This window comes from Onychomys torridus, chromosome 3 (assembly GCF_903995425.1).
Source record: "Onychomys torridus chromosome 3, mOncTor1.1, whole genome shotgun sequence".
In the NCBI taxonomy this organism is placed as follows: domain Eukaryota; kingdom Metazoa; phylum Chordata; class Mammalia; order Rodentia; family Cricetidae; genus Onychomys; species Onychomys torridus.
Window position 1 is genome coordinate 40,704,403 of NC_050445.1, and position 19,489 is coordinate 40,723,891.

General features: G+C 50.5%; 2 protein-coding genes across 6 annotated transcripts in view; one reads left to right on the forward strand and one right to left on the reverse strand.

Moving 5' to 3' along the window:
* Tnpo3 (transportin 3) overlaps positions 1-3,359 on the forward strand; it is a 79,824-nt gene extending 76,465 nt beyond the window's left edge. For all 3 annotated transcript variants that reach the window (XM_036180215.1, XM_036180213.1, XM_036180214.1), the window contains 2 exons: positions 962-1,059; positions 2,484-3,359. In XM_036180215.1, coding sequence (XP_036036108.1) covers positions 962-1,022 — 61 coding nt within the window. In that variant the 3' untranslated portion in view covers positions 1,023-1,059; positions 2,484-3,359. The remainder of the gene's footprint in view (positions 1-961; positions 1,060-2,483) is intronic.
* Positions 3,360-7,164: 3,805 nt separating this feature from the next.
* Positions 7,165-18,172, reverse strand: Irf5 (interferon regulatory factor 5). 3 transcript variants are annotated; one of them, XM_036180217.1, is made up of 9 exons: positions 18,103-18,172; positions 13,053-13,258; positions 10,371-10,560; positions 9,914-9,972; positions 9,409-9,442; positions 8,977-9,234; positions 8,369-8,761; positions 8,169-8,287; positions 7,165-7,956 (listed from the first exon to the last, which is right to left on the reverse strand). In XM_036180217.1, exons 1-9 carry the CDS (start codon positions 18,149-18,151, stop codon positions 7,711-7,713), a joined length of 1,554 nt encoding a protein of 517 aa, XP_036036110.1. In that variant the 5' UTR covers positions 18,152-18,172; the 3' UTR covers positions 7,165-7,710. The 3 variants fall into 3 exon arrangements, with proteins under 3 accessions (XP_036036110.1, XP_036036111.1, XP_036036112.1); XM_036180218.1 differs by lacking the exon at positions 18,103-18,172 and adding an exon at positions 17,580-17,723; XM_036180219.1 differs by lacking the exon at positions 18,103-18,172 and adding an exon at positions 17,197-17,667.
* Between the last annotated feature and the right edge of the window lie 1,317 nt (positions 18,173-19,489).

Consider the following 19,489-nt stretch of genomic DNA (forward strand, 5'->3'; position numbering starts at 1 on the left):
TTTCATCGTTATTTTAGACCTTTATACTTGGTGGGGGAGTCTGTAGATGGGTATTTGATACCTTTTTGATTGCTAGCTCTAAACAGTTACCCATCTGCTAGTTAACCAGCACAGGATGGCAAGTCCCCTTGAGTTGTGCTCTGTTCCTGTGCCTGAGTTTCTTGGTCAGGAGAGGGCATTAGGAGAATGTGTTAAGAAATGCTTCCTTTCTCTTGCTTTACCTCAGCCCCTGGCCCAGTTAGAAAAGCTGTTGGGAGGATACAGAAGAAGGAAATTTGCCTCAGGGAAGAGTCAGATGAGCATTGGGCTTCCATCACACTGGGGCATCTCAGTTTTCTGAGAACCAAGTTCCGTTCGTCCTTCTCCTTTTCCACATGTGTTAACCCTTTCCTTTCTCCTTACCCTCCTGAGAGGAGATCCTACGCACCCTGTTCACTAGCAGTCAGTGGCTGTTAGTGCTAGTTACCAGACAAGGCCATGTCTACAGAGTCTGTCTTTGAAGGAGAATCATAGAGTTCAGGTGCCCCGGCCTTGTGGGAACCTGCTGGCTCTCTTCCTTTGAGGACTCCTGGGTTCCTTGTACTTGGTCGAGAGCTTCAAGTATTGTCATAGAAACTTCCTTTGTCATAAATGGTTTATTTAGATGAATGGATTTGATCCTCTTGAGTAACACGAAGTAGATAATAGATGAGGAGACTAAGGCAAAGACTGGTGTCTTGCCCAAGACACAAGAACTAGGAATGAGCCCTAAAGTTTGCCTCAAGTCCATTGCTTGAGAGCCACCAAGCTTATAATGGTGTTCATTTTCCCCGAGTTCCAGGAAGGTGTCAGGCATGAGTCAGTGGAAGTCAGTTCTGGCAGAGTTGGAACCTCTTCAGTGTGTCTCAGCCCCTACTTCTCCTCAGTGTGTTAGCTCTTAGGCCTTCAGTCAGACGCCACCCACCCACCTTCTCTCTTCCAGTGCCGAGGAATGTAAGCAAGTTTGCTGGGCCTTGCGAGACTTCACCAGGTTGTTTCGATAGCTCACGCTCACACTCCTGCACTGTGCCTGTCGTCCAGGTGAGTTGATATGCTTCTAATTCTTTCTGGGCTGGCGGGGAGGCTTGAGAATGGGTCTATGTGTAAGGCTCATGGCTCAAACCAAGAACTTAGTGTTCAACTGTCTCAGCAGCTGGGATGTCCAGGACCTTGACTGTCTTGGGCCAGGGCAGGCAGATCATCCGTGTGTCTGGATACTATTTTCCACTCCATAGAGGGTAACTGTTGCAGAATGCACCAGAAAAATATCTTCCCTCATAGCTTCTTCTAGCCTGATAAGTGTGTATAACAATAAGACATTACTTTGGAACCTCTGCTACTTTACTGAGAACAATGGTGACCATAATTCCTGGCACCAGTCTTCTAAGGCAGACTTGCCAGAATTAATGTGTGAGCAGCTGGTTCTTACCTTCTCTATGATTGAAATGCCAGGGAGGCGCAGGAAAGCAGAAGTCCCTCTAGATGCCTTCTGATGGTCAGCTTTCTGTAGGTGTGTCCCTTCTGATTCTGAGGCTAGAGAGCTCAGCTAAGGAAAGGAATGGCTAGGTGGGGATTGGTTTACCAGTTTGTTGGCTGGATAAAGAAGGCAGCTCTCTTTGACGCTGTAGGAGCGCTTACTGACCCACCCAGTGGGCAATATTCTGAATCTGTGGCACTTACTGGTTGTTTTTGTAATGAATGCATTAGTAGGTCAAGGTGATGTTTAGTAGTGTCTTACCATACCCAAAATTATCTAAAGGTCGCTTGTTAGATGAGTATTAGCCTCACCTGAGGCGGTCGGATTTGCATGTGTCTGAGAGCTAGCACTGACACCTCAAGGGTTGCTTGTAGGCAGCTGTAGAAGTCCAGAGCTCATGCTCATCAAGCCTGAGTGTCAGCTACCATTCCTGTGTGTTGAATGTAGAAGAAAATGGAAAGTCAGAGGTGGGTAACAATCTGTTCAATGCTGGGGTGTGTTAGAAGCGAGGAAAGGCGGAATTCAGGGGTAGGAGTCTGGTGCCGGATTCCTCACTTTCTGTTTTAGTCATTGTAATAGATGATGCATCTCTTCCGCACTCTTTCTATAGAGTTTAAACCATTGTTAGTAAACAAAGCTCTTTCAGAACTAAATCTTACATGAAAACCCGATATTTAACAGACTAAAGTAGAGCTTTTCTGGGGATTTAGCATGGAAGGCTCAATTCTGTTGGCCCCTCCCAACCTTTCCATCATCCTTAGTGTCTGCAGCTCAGCACAGGAGTTTTAGGGAAGTTGATGTTGCCTTGAAATTAACTGCAAGTTGGAGAAGGCCAAGCTTTGGTTTTGCTTGCTTGATAACCGGAGTTCTAGAACAGAGTCCACGGTGAGTGCCTGAGCAAGTGCATTACCACAGCCTCATGGCTAGGTTTCAACCTGCTCACTGTCTTCTGGAGCCCAGCTACCAATTGTCTCTTCTCTTTTGTCAGGAATGTCTTTTTTTATTAGAAGACAGGAAGAAAACAACCCAGACTGTGTCCCACAATCAGAAACCTCCGGTGTGGCAGAGGGGCCTTCACTGCCGCCAGACAGGGAGAAACTTCAACCTCCTGAGGCATCCTGAGGAGTCCCTGTGTGGGGTGTGAGGGAGAGACAGCATGGTCTTTAAAGATGGCTGCAGCCTGTCCGGCCTGGTGGGAGGGAACTAGTTTCCTGGTGAACTTCTTTGTAAAAGGAAAAATAATTTAAGGAAATTTTAAAAAGGAAAAAAAAAAAAAAAAAAAACCAATAGAGGAAAGCTGAGACAAAGCAGAAGTGTAACATTCACCTGGTAGCAGGCGACCCCACACACGATAGACACCTCCCAGCATGAGTGCACACCCGGACAGGAGGAGAGAGCTTCCTGTGAGACAGGCCTGTTACCCAGGGAAGTATGGGATTCCAATGAGTAATGTAGCCACAATTGCAAGGAAAGAGTCGGCCATCTCTCCTCTGTTCTCCTTCCCTAAACACAGGTGAGCAGAAGGAACACAGGCACACCCCAGCTGTCCACCCTTAGAGGAGTCCAGACAGTCCATCATGGTCAGGGATGCTGGTCAGAACTAGCCAGGGCTGCAGTTGCTGTTCACGAGCGCCCAACCCAACCCTGAACGTGTTGAGTCCGATCCAGTTCACACTCGTCTTCAGCCTGGGGGAGAAAAACCAAACTCGGCCGGGTGGAGAGGACACAATGTGTATTAAATCTTTCTTTTTCTTTGTGAATTATTCACCCACAGACATAGGGGGCAAGAGACAAAAAAGAGGGGATGGAGGAAATGTATTTACGGGACTACCTGTGTTTAATAAAAAGTGTGACAATTAATTGACTTCTTGGGACCTGAGGCTGAAGTGGGAAACTCAGAACAGATCTCAGTGAGGGATGTGGTCTTGCATTGCCTTAGATTACAAGGGCACAGTTCTGTCCTGTGGTGTAGCCATCTCAAGAATAAATCAACAGCACCAAAAAGGAAAAGAAAAAAAAAAAAAGGAAAAAAAAAAGACAAAAAAATAAAAACAATTTTTAAAATTTTACCAGTCTTTGTTTCTATTTCCATTCACTACCTCATTGCTTCAGAATGGCTCTGGCTACTCCACCTGCATTCGTTCGTCAGCCATCCTGGAGCCTACTAGGCGTCTGAGCAGAGTGGAAAGGGCAGGGCCTGCCCTGGAGTCAGGCCCTTGGAGGGATTGCTGAGTCTTCCTGTCTGAAGTTCCTCCTGCTGTGTCTCTCCTTCCATGCAGCCTCAGTGGGAGTGCCCTGTGCTCACTCACGTCATATAGACATGTGCACATAAGCTGGGAGTGCACTGTGCTCACTTCATGTAGACATCTGCACATAAGCTGGGAGTGCACTGTGCTCACTCACATCATATAGACATGTGCACATAAGCTGGGAGTGCCCTGTGCTCACTCATGTCATATAGACATGTGCATATAAGCTGGGAGTGCACTGTGCTCACTCACATCATATAGACATGTGCACATAAGCTGGGAGTGCCCTGTGCTCACTCACGTCATATAGACATGTGCACATAAGCTGGGAGTGCCCTGTGCTCACTCACATCATATAGACATGTGCACATAAGCTGGGAGTGCCCTGTGCTCACTCACGTCATATAGACATGTGCACACAAGCTGGGAGTGCCCTGTGCTCACTCACATCATGTAGACATGTGCACATAAACTGGGAGTGACCTGTGCTTACTCACGTCATATAGACATGTGCACTGTGCTCAATTACTTCATATAGACGTGCACATAAGCTGGGAGTGCACTGTGCTCACATACAGATATGTACATAAGCTTAGTTCAATCACCTTTGACGTGATACACCTGTGAAATCATTGCCATAGCTAAAAAGATAGTAGACATATTAGTGTGTATGATATATGTGCATGGGAGCGGAGGCACACACATCATGGAGGCCAGAGGAGGGACATTTCTGTGGCCCTCTACTTAAAACCACCAATATCAGGGGCTGGAGAGATGGCTCAGAGGTTAAGAGCACTGGCTGATTTTCCAGAGGTCCTGAGTTCAATTCCCAGCACCCACATGGTGGCTCACAACCATCTGTAATGAGATCTGACACCCTCTTCTGTACACATAATAAATAAATAAATCTTTTAAAAAAAAAAACATCAATATCAAAACCTCATAGGCTGGGCAGTAGTGGCACACGCCTTTAATGCCAGCACTTGGGAGGCAAAGGCAGGTGGATCTGACTAGCCTGGTCTACACAGTGAGCTCCAGGACAGCCAGGGCTACACAGTGAAACCCTGTCTTGAAATAATGACAGAACCTCACAGACCTAAGAAGTGAAAATTTAACAACCAAATACAATATCTTTGGTGGAGTCCTAAGACCAAAAGGGTAGGAAAGAGTTAACTAAAGTGTTAGTAGGAAGTGAAGGATGAAGGTTTCTATCTTGAGACAGGGTCTCACTGGCCTCGGAATGGCTTTGATCTTGTCTTGCCTTGTTGTCCTAGAGTTCTAGGAATATGTGTGTTCCAAACCTGGTTGTTTCCTTACTGACTTAACTGTTGGTAGTGCTAGAGACAGCGCGCAAGGCCTCCCATGGAAGGCACACATCCTATAGCTGAGTTTACATCTCCAGGCTTGTTTTTTATTTTTTTAAACTTTATTGTGTATGTATGATGTGGGGGCATACGTGTCACTGTGTACATGTGGAGATCAGAGTGATTTTGTGGAGTCTGTTCTCTCCCTCCACCTATATGTGGTTTCTAGACACCACACTCAGGTTAGGCTTGAGCACTGTGCCTTTACTGACTGAGTTCACGGTTCCATTTAGGTTTTAAAAATCTGCATAGCCCACTTAACCATATGAAAAGCTCCTCATACTTGCTCATAATAGGGAATGGAAATAAGATACTTCACCTGCCACGTTAACAAAAATCACATTTGGGAGTATACTTATTGGTGAGACATTCCTAAACATTTCTGCCAGTGCCCAGCAAACATGAAGGGACAAGCCTGTGCAGACCTAGCCTTGTGCATCGTCTTATTACATGTATCTGTTGTGATGGGAAAGGGGAGTGTGTGCCACAGTGCACATGTGGAGATGAGGACACCTTGTCTTCCTCCTTTTACCGCGTAGGCCCCTGGGATTGAACTCAGCTCCTTGGGCTGGATGGCAAATACATTTCCTAGCTGAACCATTTCTCTGGCCATCACTGTGTTACTTTATTACCAGTTTTGGAAACTCAGAATACTCATCAATCAGTAGTCAGAATCCAAACCTGAATCCAGTCAAGCCTTTGGATTCCAGAATCTAGCTAGCTAGCTCCAGCAGCAGGCCAAGTATATTACCCAATAGGCACAATCAGGAACAAGGCTGTTTGGTCATTACTGGAAATTAAAATTTCTCTGACTGCCTTACATTTATGAACACTAGATTGTGTGTGGCTACTGAATATGTTCATGTGGAGGCCAGTAGTGGACATAGTCACTCTCATTCTCTGAGACGAGGTATTATAGAACCTGCACTCCACTGATTGGCTAGACTGGCTGGCCCTGGGGATTCCCTTGTTCTGCCTCCCGATGACAACATATACATTAGTGCCTGACTTTTGGTTTGGTTTGGTTTTGGTAACATGGTTGTTGGGGATCCAAAGTTGTATCTTCTAAACGCTCTACTGACGGCCATCTCTCTACCACCATAAACTGGGTATTTGATTTTAAAAAGAAAAAAAATTTCTTTAATAGCTGGGGATTCAGCTCAGTGGTAGATTACATTCTTAGTGCCCCTACCAAAAAATGTTTTAGAATATGCGCTGGATATTTACACATGAAATGTTATTTCTAGTAACATTTCTTCAAAATAACAGTAGGGAGCCTGGGTGGAAGTAGCAATGAAAAGAGAAAACATTATTTGGACTAGAAAATTATTCGTATGAGCCAGATTCCAGTGATGAACCACCCATCTTCATGTGACACCCTAATGTTAGCACATGCATGGAGACAAGACTTATTTTTTAAACATGTTGCACTCTTAGGCAGGCTGTCCCAGACTGGCTTTGAACTAGTGAGTTTCCTCTCTTAGCCTCCTCAGTGCTGGGATTAAGGCATGAACACCACACCCAGCTAAGCCTTTTTCATTTTGAGTGTATGTTACAGGGAATCAAACATGGCCTTGTGCAAACACTGTACCACTGAGCTACATCCCCAGCCATTAGGCTCATAGATTACCCCAGCACTTAGGAGACAGGGGCAAGGGTAGAGAATGAGGGCTTCAAAGACAGCTGTGGCTAATACCACAAGTTGAAGGCCTGGGCTCAAAAAGAAAAAAGGATCCCAGATTTTGACGGTCTGAAGTGTGACTAGAATCCAAATTCTTTTTTTTTTTTTTTTAACTCCCTTCTGGGAAGGTTTGGGCAGTCTTTGGACAACACACATTCAAAAGTCCACATCTGCCTCAGTCTGCTTCCTCGAACAAGAGGAAGTGTCTGTGAAGGCCCAACTGACTGCCTGACAGAAAGGCGGGGTCTCCCCAACCCTTGTGCCAGGCACCTCGCCGGAGAGCAGGTACTGAGGCAAGGCCAGTCGACAACTGAACAGTCTGGTAGAACAGAGGAGCTGTTGGTCCTGGAAATGTCACGAAATGGGCAACTCTGCTTTTAACATTTATTAATCCAAAATATATTAAAATCTACTTTCTAGCCCAGCTTCTTGGACTCTGAAGGAGGGCAGCTGGCAGCACAAGTGTCTAGTGACGTCCTTGTCGGAAGAAAGATGAGAAAGGCTCAAACTAGGGGACCCCCAAATCAGGCCCATTCTCTGTAGAAGCCCCACTAACACTCCGTGGCCCTTTTTGCTAGAGAAATTGGGGCAACCATAAGAGTCGGCTACCCTGGGGTAACTGGATCTGTGTATCTAGGTTCCAGGCTAGTGATGTTCCCTCCCTCCCACTGGGGCTGCTGGCCATATTTCTTCAGAGCCAAACAGAGAAATCACCAAATCACTGGAAGATGGTGCTCAAATGGAATTTTAGGGAGAATGTGGCCTGAGGCCTCTCGTACGTCCTTTTTGGCCCTGCTCTCCTTTCAAAAGACTCAGAGGTAGAACTCTGCAGCCAGCCAGGCCTGCTGGGGCCACTCCATTGCCATGTCCATCTCCACAGTTGCTCCAGGAAGCCCAGGACAGCCACTCTCTGCAGCCTTGTTAGTGCATGCCAACTGGGTGCATGGGCCAGGGCCCTTGGCCAGCACCAAGGCCTGCCACAGGAGGGGCCTGGACCATGGGTTGCAAGCGCTGCTGGGATTGCCAGATGTGATGGAGCTCTTTGAACTGCTCCACCATGTGGTCTTTGAGATCTGGGTTTGAGATCTGCAGCCTGATGCTGTCTGCTGACCAGGAAAGCTCCCCTGAGAACATCTCCAGCAGCAACCGGGCTGCAACAGGTACCACCTGGGGAGCAAAGGGAAGAGGGCATGGAGAATTGTGGCAGGGCTGTTCAATCAAGCTGGGCAGGAAGACATTCAGAGGCGGATGGTGGACTGTCCCCTCCAGCCCTAGCAACCAAGTCCTCATGGCCCGGAGGGCCCTACCTCTACCCTGGGCCCAAGGTCCAGCCCCTTGTCTCCTAACATTGAAGCTACAGAGGAGTTGGCTGGGCACACCTGTACGGTAACGAGCTTCTTCTCTCGGGGCTTGAGATCAGGCCACTCTTCTCCAAAGCAGAGGAAGATCTCAAAAGGTGGCGGGGTGTTGGTCTGACCCTTCTGGAACAGGATGAGTTCTGCATCAAGATTAAGGCCTCTAGTTAGAGGTTAGAACCCTGGGTGAGGGGCAGCCAGAAGGAGCGTGGGATGGACCTCACCATTGAGAAACTGCTCTAGGCTAAAGAGCTTTGTCTTGACTTCTCGCTGGATGGGGTTGGGGCGTGAGCCATGGGCTAAGGCGCAGGGCCCACTCCAGAACACCTTACACTGGCACAGACGGATGGCATACAGGTCCTGGCCCTGCAGCTGGAGGATGAGCCCACGGTCCAGGACATCTAACAGCTGGTTTGTGTAGAAACGCTGCTTGTCGCTGGGGATCTCCTCTGGGCTAGGGAAGCGCACTTGCTCCAGACTCACGGGGCCAAAGAGTTCCACTTGTTCCTGGGTAGCCTCTAGCTGGCTATAGAAGAGCCTACAGCCTTGTGGGTTGCTGATGGTGAGGGCACGAGGCGGACGACCACGGTACTGGAACTTGATCTCCAGGTCAGTCACTGTGGAGCAGAGCATCCGGTTGCCCAGGCTGGAAGCCCCATGGCTCTTTGGGCAGTCAGGTGTGGGCCCAACCTCCCCAGCCTCCCCAGTTTATCCCTGGCCCAGGAAGACTGGTCTAAAAGCTTATATTCTTTGTTATCCTTCCTTATCAACCCTGCCTCATCCCCACTACCACTCTGCCCTGCCAACCTGCCCAGCCCACCAGAGTTCTTACAAGGCAGCATGTGGGGGCTGATGAGCAGGTCAGGCAAGAGTTGTTCTGAAGGGGGCTGGCTGGGAGCCAGTGGTCCAGGCTCCAGGTCCTCAGGGAGAAGCTGCCTGAAGCCAGCAGGGGTTCCAGAGGGAGGGGCCAGGAGATTTGGATCTGGGGCAGGGGGACACAGCCCTACAGATGGCTGGAGAGCAGGTGGCCACTTGACGCCTTCTTTGGGTAAGGGGTAGGGTGCTACGGGAGGCCCAGGGAGCACAGGATCTGCAGAGGATATGGGGAACATGTTAATGCCACCTTGAAGAACTCTTCCAGGCCTGACCCCCAGACTTGCCCCCCCATCCTCCCTCAACACCCTCCCAAGTACCTAGGATACCTGTAGCTTTTTATACTAGACCCCCCCTACTCCACCCCCAACCACACCACCTCCCAGCCCACCTGTGATGCTCAGGCTTGGCAACATTCTCTGGAGCTGAAGGGGAAACATAGGCAATGGACGAGGGAAGGCAGGTCAGGTTAGTACATTGGTAGGATGCCGAGAACACAACATTCAACAGACACAGCTTCAGTCCAGTGGAGGCCAGACCCCACTGCTGGTCCCACATCTGCCATCTTCAGCAGGTCATTAAAGCTGTCAGGGTCCCCATTTCCAAATGTGCATTCTGCAGGCAGCAGTACCAAGCCTGACTGTTGTGGAAGTCAGGTAGACCTGACACACTGTGTAACAAGAAAACCCTAGGGGGGACACGATGGGCACTCCATCTTCAGAATCATCAAAGGGCAACCCGAAGAAGAGCTGCAGAGGGACATGAGCTCTAGAGGGAGGGGCTGCTCAACCCTCAAGTGGGTCAGGGCAGCAGAGACCCCATCAGGGCCAGCCCCATCAGCTTAGTGCAGGAGCTTAGTAAATACACCCCTCTTCCCACCACTCAGCCCCGCATACCTCTTCCTCTTCCTCCTCCTCCTCTTCTCCAGGCATGTAATCATCAGCGGGCTGGGACTCTGCATGTTGAGGGAGACAGCAAGACGGGGTGGGGGGTCAGTGGCAAAACGGGGGCTGGGCCAGGCTGTGGCTCCATCTGAACAGCCAGAGAAATGGCCCCAATCTCCTGGGGTTCCACGATTCACAAAGCTGCCCAAGTACAGTTGAGTCAAAGGACCGAGCATTAAGAAGCATTAGAGAGCCCTCCCCCGAAGCCAGGAGCCCAGAACGAGGGCAGTGGTAAGGAGCAGCAACCGGAGCCCTTGACCCACTCCCAGATCCTCGTAGGAACCCTGGGATTGTGACCTTGTACAGTACCCACAGCACTCCCTGGAGCACTTGGCTGGAAGGTCCTTGGACTTTCTCGCACCCAGAGGTCACAGCGTCCCAGTTGGTCGCACAGAGCCAAGCATCATACCTGTGGGGGCAGGGCCGTTGGAGCAGACCTCGTAGATCTTGTAGGGCTGAGGTGGCATGTCTCGAGGGCCGTCATAGAACAGACGGAAGTCACGGCTTTTGTTAAGTGCGCAGCGCAGGTTGGCCTTCCACTTGGCTGGGTCAGCCTCGTCCACCCCCTCGGTGTACTTCCCTGTCTCTTGAGCCCAGGCCTATGGAAGGAAAGGAGGGATACAGAGGACAGTACCTGTCATGGAGGCCCCAGAAAGTCTTTTCCTACAGGAGTCACTGCTGAGAATTTGGGCCCCCAGGCTAAGCCTTGCTAAGGCTTCGTCTGTGTTAGCTGGATACGACCAAGCCTTGTCCAGCCCTCAAGAGTTCAAACAGGCTCAGTGAATTCTATGTGCCACTCACTGCTGCTAGGCAGGCCGATAGGTACAATCTCAAAGGAACACAAGAAAACATAGTAGATAAGAGCTTGTGACTTGGAGCCAGGCTGGGTTTGAAGCCAGGCAGGCCTAATCAAGCTGCCTCTGTTTTGGACCCTCCTTGACAGTACCTGGGAAGACTCAAGGAGTCACAGCCTTTAAAGTACTCCCAACTGTGCCTACATGTGGGTATGCTTCAACAACTGGTGTTGTTATTCTTGTTGGTTTTGTTCTTTTGAGACAGCCCCATGTAGCCCAGGCTAGTTGTAAACTTGCTAAATAGCTGAGGATGACCTTGAACTCTTGATCCACTTGTCTCCATCTCCCAAATGCTGGTATTACAGGCCTGCATCACCATCATCATCGCTGTGCTGAGGATAGAACACAGAGCCTCACACTTGCTAAGGACATTCTCTTTACCACTGACCCTCAACCACCAACTGATCGTACTATTTTGCATGGCAATCTGGTGACATCAGGATTATAAGTGTTTCTTCTCTTTAAACTAGCAACTTAAGCCGGGCGGTGGTGGCGCACGCCTTTAATCCCAGCACTCGGGAGGCAGAGCCAGGCGGATTTTTGTGAGTTCGAGGTCAGCCTGGGCTACCAAGTGAGTTCCAGGAAAGGCGCAAAGCTACACAGAGAAACCCTGTCTCGAAAAACCTAAATAAATAAATAAATAAATAAGTAAGTAAATAAATAAATAAATAAAATAAACTAGCAACTTAATTCTGATAGAATTATATAGAATATAGAAATATCCACACAATGGGGGAGGGGAGAGAAATATCCACACAAATTGTGGTAAGAATCAAGTATAAAGGCTAAAAAATATGATTTCAAAGTTTTTTTAGAATTAAAACCTCTTTGGTCTAACAATTTTAAACTCCAGACTCCAGACCAAAGCCCACCATTAAAACAAAGGGTAGAATTTAGGAGGAATTGTGTTTTCCTCACAGAGAAGCACAGTCTGAAGTGTCCAAAAACTGAGACTAGGTGAGTTATACCGAATCCTTCTGGTGGCTACTCGGTGGTCAGGATGCAGTGATGCAGGCGTATGTTGGAAAGGAAAACTAATCCTGATGTTGGGTAAAACGGTGTAGGTTATCAATCAATACATATCGGCCAGCGAAATGGCCTACACATAAAAGAAAACACTTGCCACAATGTTCGTAATGCCTGACGAGCTGAATCTGATCCCTGGAATTCACACTGTGGAAGGAGAGAACCAACTCTTGCAAGTGGCCCTCTAACCTCCACACGCATGCTGTGGTACTTGCACACTCCTCTCAAATAAGTAAATAAATAAGAAAAAAATAAAGTATATGTGTGGGTTGAACGTCTTGGCACACATCTGTCATCCAAGCACTTCAGAGGTGAGGATAGGAGGTTTAAGGCCAGAATCAGCTGTACATCGAGTTTGAGGCCAGCCTGGGCTATGTAAGAATATTTCAAGAAATACAAAATAATAAATAAATAAAACACAGGGTGGGGCTGCCCCTAGTGGCAGAAAGTGTGCATAGCATGAGCAAGGCTGGCTGATCTCTAGCATAAAGATTTCTTTGAAAAGTCAGCTAGGCATGGTGGTACATACTTGTAATCCCTACATTCTGGAGGCAGAGGTAGGAGGATTGCCACAAGTGTAAGGCCAGCCTGATCTACACAGTGAGTTCCAGGCTAACCAAGACTACACAGGGAGACTTTATCTCAAAAAAACAAAAACCACATTAAAAATTCTTAAAATATGACTAGATTCCAATTTTGCCTATCATATACAGAAACATTAAGACATTACAATTATATATTCTGTTATAAAACTATTGTAGTAGGGCTTGTTCAGCATTAGGATTAGAGATTGTTGGACATGGTGGTACATGCTTTTAATCTCAGTCCTTTTGAGGCTGAGGCAGGAAGATGACAAGTTCAAGGCCAGCCTTGACCACAACAGAGAGTCTGGCCAGCTGGGCATTATACAGTGGGGCTAAAACTAAAAGACTTGGTGTTTAAAAGCTGAGTTGGTGGCTTCATTTATGTGTGTACTAAACGTGTCCTCGTGTGTAACTGAGTCAAGAGCAAGGAGCATTACAAGGAGTTGAGACCTTCCATGTCCACCCTGCTCTCGGTTACATGTTAGAAGAGGTGATCCTGGGCCTAGGTGTTGGGTCCCCTGAGCACTGTAGCTGGCAGAATGGACGACCTCCAGGGGATGATTGTGAATCTCTTTACTGGGGAGGGGCTGCCCCTGAGGTCTAGACAGCACCTTATACAAGGCTTACCTTGAAGATGGTGTTGTCTCCATCCTGGCTGGGACCATGCCTTGTGGCATGGCGCCAGGGGATATAGAAGAGCTTCCTTTCCCCATTGACCCACTGAAGCCCTGGGTACTGGCAGCTGTTCACCTGGGCCACCAACCAGGGCTTCAGCCTCACACGGCGTGGTGGTGGGGGAACCCCCGGGGCTGGCTGGTTCATGACAAACGGCTCTGCAGGAGAAAGCAAAGTGGAGTTCAGCAGATTCACAGCAAGATGCTCCATGCCCTGGGTGGAGGAGTCATGGGGATGTCTCTCCAGTCTATTTGGGTATCTGACGTCAAGCCTGCTTTCCAACCCTCAGCTTTCTTGACAAAGCTCACTCAACCGATGATCTCTGTTACGGGAGGAGATTTCTGTGCTAGCGGATATTGTGGGCCCCTTCCTTCAATGGACCATCCATTTTTTAGGTACGATCAGTACCCAGCTGCTGCTTTACTGGAGAATCGCCCCAGTTGTCCCAGGTGAGGCCACCGATCACTCTGGAGTCACACACGGTCAAAGCTGGCTCCCTTGCATGGCGGTGAGCTAACGGGCGACGGGCACTGGGGTTGGCTCTTCCGCCATGCCTATCCCTCCTGATGCTGTTCAGCCTTTCCCTCTGCAGCTTACTCATACTCCTTCCCCCGAACTGCCCTTCCCCATTCCCAATAAGTCCTCTAAACTAGAGTCCTACCTCAGGCTCTACCAGAGGCCAGCTTCAGACAGAAGCAGAGCCCGGGGATGGGGTGGGGGGGTGAGTTCATACCCAGCTCACAGAGCTCTTTCATTACTTTTTGGCTAAGACACGTGTAGCACTGGTGTTCCTCCCCCATCTCTCAGGGACGATGCTTTCTTCCCCCTTGACCTCTTTATAGAAACCCATTAATCCACTCAAATGTCCCTGGGCACCCAGCTTAGACGGCACCACCCTGAAGCCATCAATGGCCCAGCTTCGGTTCCTGCTGTTTTTCTCACATCATTCGGTGCTCAGGAAGCCTCTAGAGCAGAGGTTCTCACCCCTCCTAACGCTGGGACTCTCTCATACAGTTCCTCATGTTGTGCTGACCCCTCCCCACAATAAAATCCATTTCCTTGCTACTTCAGAACTGTAATTTTGATACTGTTAGGAACTGTAATGTAAATATCTGATATGCACGATATCTGATATGTGACCCCTGTGAAAGGGTCATTTGACCCCCACAGGTTGAGAAATACTGCTCTAGTGCTTACAGACCTGTGTCATACACATGGTGGCAGGAAGTGCAGCCCAAGGCCTACCAGCTCCCCACTGTGGGCAAGCCCCCGGCAGGCCACAGTCTCTGCCTCACTGGAGTTAGGTCCACAGGGCACACGCACCCTGGTGCTTCCCCTTCACCTGCTCACTCTCTTCTAGACAGAACCTGAGACCTACAACAGTCCAGCGCTCCCTCTTACCCATCCTCACTCCTGGGAAGTCTCTCCTTCCCTTGTCCAGGCCCTTGGTCATGAACTCTTTTTTTTTTTTTTTGAGCTGAGGATCGAACCCAGGGCCTTGCGCTTGCTAGGCAAGCGCTCTACCACTGAGCTAAATCCCCAACCTTTTTTTTTTGGTGGGGGGGGGTCATGAACTCTTGAACCCAGAGGCAGAGGCAGAAAAGAGGGAGGCCACTGTGCCACCAGCTCCATAGAAAGGAGTCACTATTCAGCAAGTGAAGGAATAAAATTGAGCAGGCTTGCTTGGGTTTTGCAGAATGGAGCCTCAGTTTCCCCTGCAATCCCCCATCCAGTATCTTTTGGGTTGTGGCTGCTACATGCCACATCCAGGCCAGCAGAGACCTGAGCGACCTGAGAACAGTGCACAGCTCAACTGTCAGTGACCCATGAACAGTGATGATGCCAGCTTTGGACAGGGTAGGTGGAAAGGCACCCAGCCCTGCCCCCAAGCTGAAGAAGACAGAGGTTTAGTTCCTCTTTTTGCACCAGCCTCCACCCTGACCTGGGGGAAATGAAAGTGGCCTAATGGCACAACTCAGAAATCTGACTCACTGGGCTGGCTTGTGGGCTGACCGAGGGAGGGGACATAGAGAATATTCGTGAGAGTCTCTGCAGCCCCGTCTCTGGATCATTCCCTGTCTCTAAGCCTGCTGACCTTCACCTGGGTCTCAAGAAGCTCTGCCCCTAGAATGGAGGGAGCAGCTGGCCGTTCTGACCACAGGAAAGTGGACACCAGGACAGGAAGTTACCCTGAAGACTGCCCCCCCCTCAACACACACACACAGTCCAGCCTGTAGCTGGCCAAGGCTGGTATGAATAGGGAGACCAGAAGGACTCACTCTCCTGCTCCATGCTTCAAGGATCAAGGAGCCGGGGGTCACTGCAGCTTTCTGCCCCAGCCTGATGTTTAATTCAGAGAAAGGTTTTGAAATTGTTGCTCTGGCCTCAGTGCTAGGAAGGGGCAGTCCCCTCGGATGGAGTAGGGACAGAGAAAAGACTCCACAGCAAGCCAGGCCACCAGGGCCAAGAGAGGTGTATTCACTTCGCCACAAAGGTTCCACCTGCAGTTAGGTCCACAGGACCCTTCCCCTGAGCAGGACCAACTTCACCATCCATCCCCCCCAAAAGATCCCTTCTCCCCAAGAGAAGGAGGCTTAGATCTGAGTCTGATCCTAGGTCTGCCTGTTCTCAATTCCAGTGTCTAAACATGGCTGCCTTCTTCTGGGTCTGGAGGTTTGGAGCAAGATGGACACCACACCCAGACTGAGATTTGTGACTATCAACCCGTAAAGGAGAAACCAATGGAGCCCCCACCATCTTCCACGGAAGTGTCAAAATGGGTATAGCCTGCTGAAAACCCGAGGAAGCATCCCACATATAACTAGGCACGGATGCACCCTGAGAAGCAGCCCTTGAATTCCAGCGGGGATGGGGAGTCCCCACAGCTCACCCCAGGGTCCTGAAGTCCCAGGAGAGGCCACCTGGGCAGTCAGATCACTGAGAGCTCCCAAGGACTGGTGGGGAGACGCTGCCGTAATGGGAGTAATAGAGGAGAACTTCAAACCCCTCCGGTCTCTCGGACTGCCTGGTTCTAAACCCCACACCCAGTTCAAGGAACCTGCAAGGGGTTACCTGAATCAGCCTAAGTCCCTCCCTCTCCAGGTGAGTGACACACCCAGGGCCCTGCCCCTACCGAGTGCAGACAGGCTGGAGATTCTGGGGCAGCAGGTGCGGCAGGAAGAACCCTCTCTCAGCTTCCTCCCAGGGGCAGGTTGGGGGAAGGCCAGAGTGCAAGGGAAAGCCCCGAAGCAGCACTTTTAGTTATAAGGGGTGGTTTCCTCCCTCTTTCCTAGTCCTAAACCAGGAGCTTAAGGAGTAGGGACGGAGAAAAGACTCCACAGCAAGCCAGGCCACCAGGGCCAAGAGAGGTGTATTCACTTAGCCACAAAGGTTCCACCTGCAGTTAGGTCCACAGGATCCTCACCTGAGCGTCCCCCCCCCCCCCCCCCGGCTTCTCCAGCCTCCTCCGTCAGCCCAGCCCCCGTCCTTTCTGGTCCTATTCACTTAGTCCCACACGGGAGTCCAGGCCAGGCGGGTCCCTCGCGATCATCCCTGCAGGCTCCGCCCGGGACAGAACGTGGGGCTCTCTGGGTCAGCCCCTGAAGTCACCGCAGGGTTCTGGCTTAGTATCCGTTCCTGGACCATTCCTCTGGTTGGGGACGTCCCGCTCTGCTATGCCCAGAGGAGTCCAGGGAAGCTCCAACTTCCACCCCTAGGAAAGTACCCGCTCTGGGCCCTCTAGGGGTTCGAGACACACCTGGGGTCTGAGAAGACACCTGTGCTGCCGTTGGATGCCAACCCAGGCCATCTCCCCGCCTGCGTTATGGCCACACTGCTAACACGTCTCCACTTTCAGATTCTTAGTCGTTTCCTTCTTAAGTTTAGGGGCAGGCCGTCGAGAAACCAGACCAAGCATTTGCGTCCCACACCCCATTCTTCTTGACTGCTAAGAAAATCAGCCACCTTTTTGAGCCACCAGTCAAGGGGTGGCGCCACTATTTGACACCATCTCCTCCCAAACCCTGTTTCCACAAATTCCTGTCCTGGCGTTTAAGATCCTTGGGAGGGGTGACTGCTTGAAACCCCCACCTCTTACTTGAAAAGATTGAGGCTCGCTCCCCGGTGCCAGACTGCGGCCCTGCGCCAGGACGCTTCACATCCTTGACCCTGGCCAGGCGCGGCCGTGATGCGCACTCGCCCCTCGCCTCTCGGGCTTTCCCCGCGCCTGTGGGACGATGGCGGCCGGAGCCCCGCACTACGGGCTGGCCAAGGCGTGGGGCGCCTTGGAGACGTTGGCGTCGGTGGGGCGCTGCCTGCGAGGAGCGTCCACCGCGGAGAAGCGGGATCGCGACCCCGCCGTCCCTCCTGGCAGGCGTCCCCGCGGGGCGCAGGCCGCCTCGGGGCGAAGCAGTGGCTCCGGACGGTTCCCACCGGTCTCCGGGCGCCGGACCCAGCACAGCCCGGAGCTCCCGGACCTACCTGTCTGCGGTGCGCCCGCGGGGAGCCAGGAGCCCCGGCCGGGCGCTGCGGCCGGTCTGAGCCGTCGCCGAGCTGCGTCTCCCGCGGGTCGCCGAGCCCGCCCCGCACTTCCGCATCGTGCCGCCCCCGCCTCGGGCAGAGCCCCGCCCCGCCCCACGCAACCAGCCCGGGTCCCCTGCACCGACCCGGCCACCGCCCACCGCGAGGAGCGCTAGCCAGGCCCTAGACAGCTCGGCCGCCCGCACGGGGCTCCTTCGGGAATCCGGAGACAAAGTCACCCATCACCCCGTCCCCAGACACCCGGTAGCCGGTCCCCACCCAGTCCGCGCCCGCCTGGAGCTGGAGATCCGCTGTGCACAGGCGTCAGTGGAGCCACACTCCAGGGCGTTTCGAGGCCCCGAGAGCCCTCCGGCCCTCAGCTTCCCACCGCGCGACCAAGCCGCAGGCTGCGGAACCCAGAGCCCCCTTTCTGCACACCCTGGGTCACTGTCTCTCTTCAACCTACCCGCCGGCTCCGACTCACCAAGAGGCTGCTGCAATCCCGCCTCTTCTTTGGCCTCTACCTTCACCATGGGTTTGCCATTTGAACTTTTTTTTTTTCCGGTTCCATAAACCCGCCTCGCTGCTGATGCCGGCCTCAGCCTTCACACATCCTGTTCATGTATGAACGTTCTTCACTCGCTGACTCCCACTCCAGCTTTTGGGTCAGCATCACATCACCTGGGAGTCCAGGTGGCTTTTCTGGAAGGTTCTACGTGTTGAGTCAGCCTCTGGTTGTGTTGTGTTTGGTGTTATTTGTTGGTTTGTTTGGGGGTGGGGTGTAAGTCAAGGGACAACTTCTCAGAGTCCTGGGGATTGAACTCGGGTTGTCTTGCTTTGTTTGGGCAAGTGCCTTTATCCAATCAACGATCCATTTCACAGGTCCCAGTTTGTGATTTTAATGTCTGGTTTCCACCGAAAGTCAGCTTAATGGTGACCAGTCCTGTCTTGCATCATTCATGATCTATAGTAATTTTTATTTTTATGTTTATTTGTTACTGATGATGGACCTTCACATGCTTGGCAAGTGCTCTGCCACTTATCCGCCACTTACCTGCTCTGCCCATCATCATTTTAAAAGGTTATTGTGTTTGTTTGTTGGATTTTGTTTGTTTGTTTTTTCGAGACAGGGTTTCTCTGTAGCTTTGGAGCTTGTCCTGAAACTCACCCTGTAGACCAGACTGGCCTCGAACTCACAGAGGTCCACCTGTCTCTGCCTCCAGAGTGCTGGGATTAAAGGCGTGTGCCACCCGGATTTTTCTTTTTCTTTCTTCCTTTCTTCCTTCCTTCCTTCCTTCCTTCCTTCCTTCCTTCCTTCCTTCCTTTCTCTCTCTCTCTCTCTCTCTCTCTCTCTCTCTCTCTTTCTTTCTTTCTTTCTTTTTTTTTTTTTTAGGAAAAAGATTCGTGGCCTATGCTGGTCTCCAAATAAAGCAATTTTCCTGGCTCAGATTCCTTGAGTAGCTGAGAATTCAGGTTTAGCATCATAAGAAGCTTATTAACTAAAAAGCACATATTTTTTTTTTACCATCTTAATTCTTTTTAATGATTTATTTATTTTTATTTTATGTGTATGAATGTTTTGTCTGCATTATGCACATCATAAATATGCAGTGCCTGCAGAGACCAGAAAGGGAGCTAGACCTCTTGAACTGGAGTTACAGCCAGTTGTGAGCAGACAGGTGGGTGCTGGGAACTGAACCCAGGTCCTCTGCAAGAGCAGCCAGTGCTTTTAACCACTGAGCCATCTCTCCAGCCCTAAAGATACTTTTAATGAAGAAATGTTCTGAATGAATTGTTAAATTAAATTTTTTATTAATTTTATTGTGTGTATTTATCTGTGGATGCACAGGAGCATGCATAAGTCAGAGGAC

Excerpts from the sequence above, each read along its gene's own strand:
- Irf5 (XM_036180217.1), bottom strand. The coding sequence starts at position 18,151 with ATGGTGAAGGTAGAGGCCAAAGAAGAGGCGGGATTGCAGCAGCCTCTT. Across the intron at positions 9,973-10,370 it reads CAACGGCCCTGCCCCCACAG|AGTCCCAGCCCGCTGATGAT; the intron begins GTATGATGCTTG and ends CTCAACATGCAG. Across the intron at positions 7,957-8,168 it reads AGAAGCTCGTTACCGTACAG|GTGGTACCTGTTGCAGCCCG; the intron begins GTGTGCCCAGCC and ends TTTGCTCCCCAG.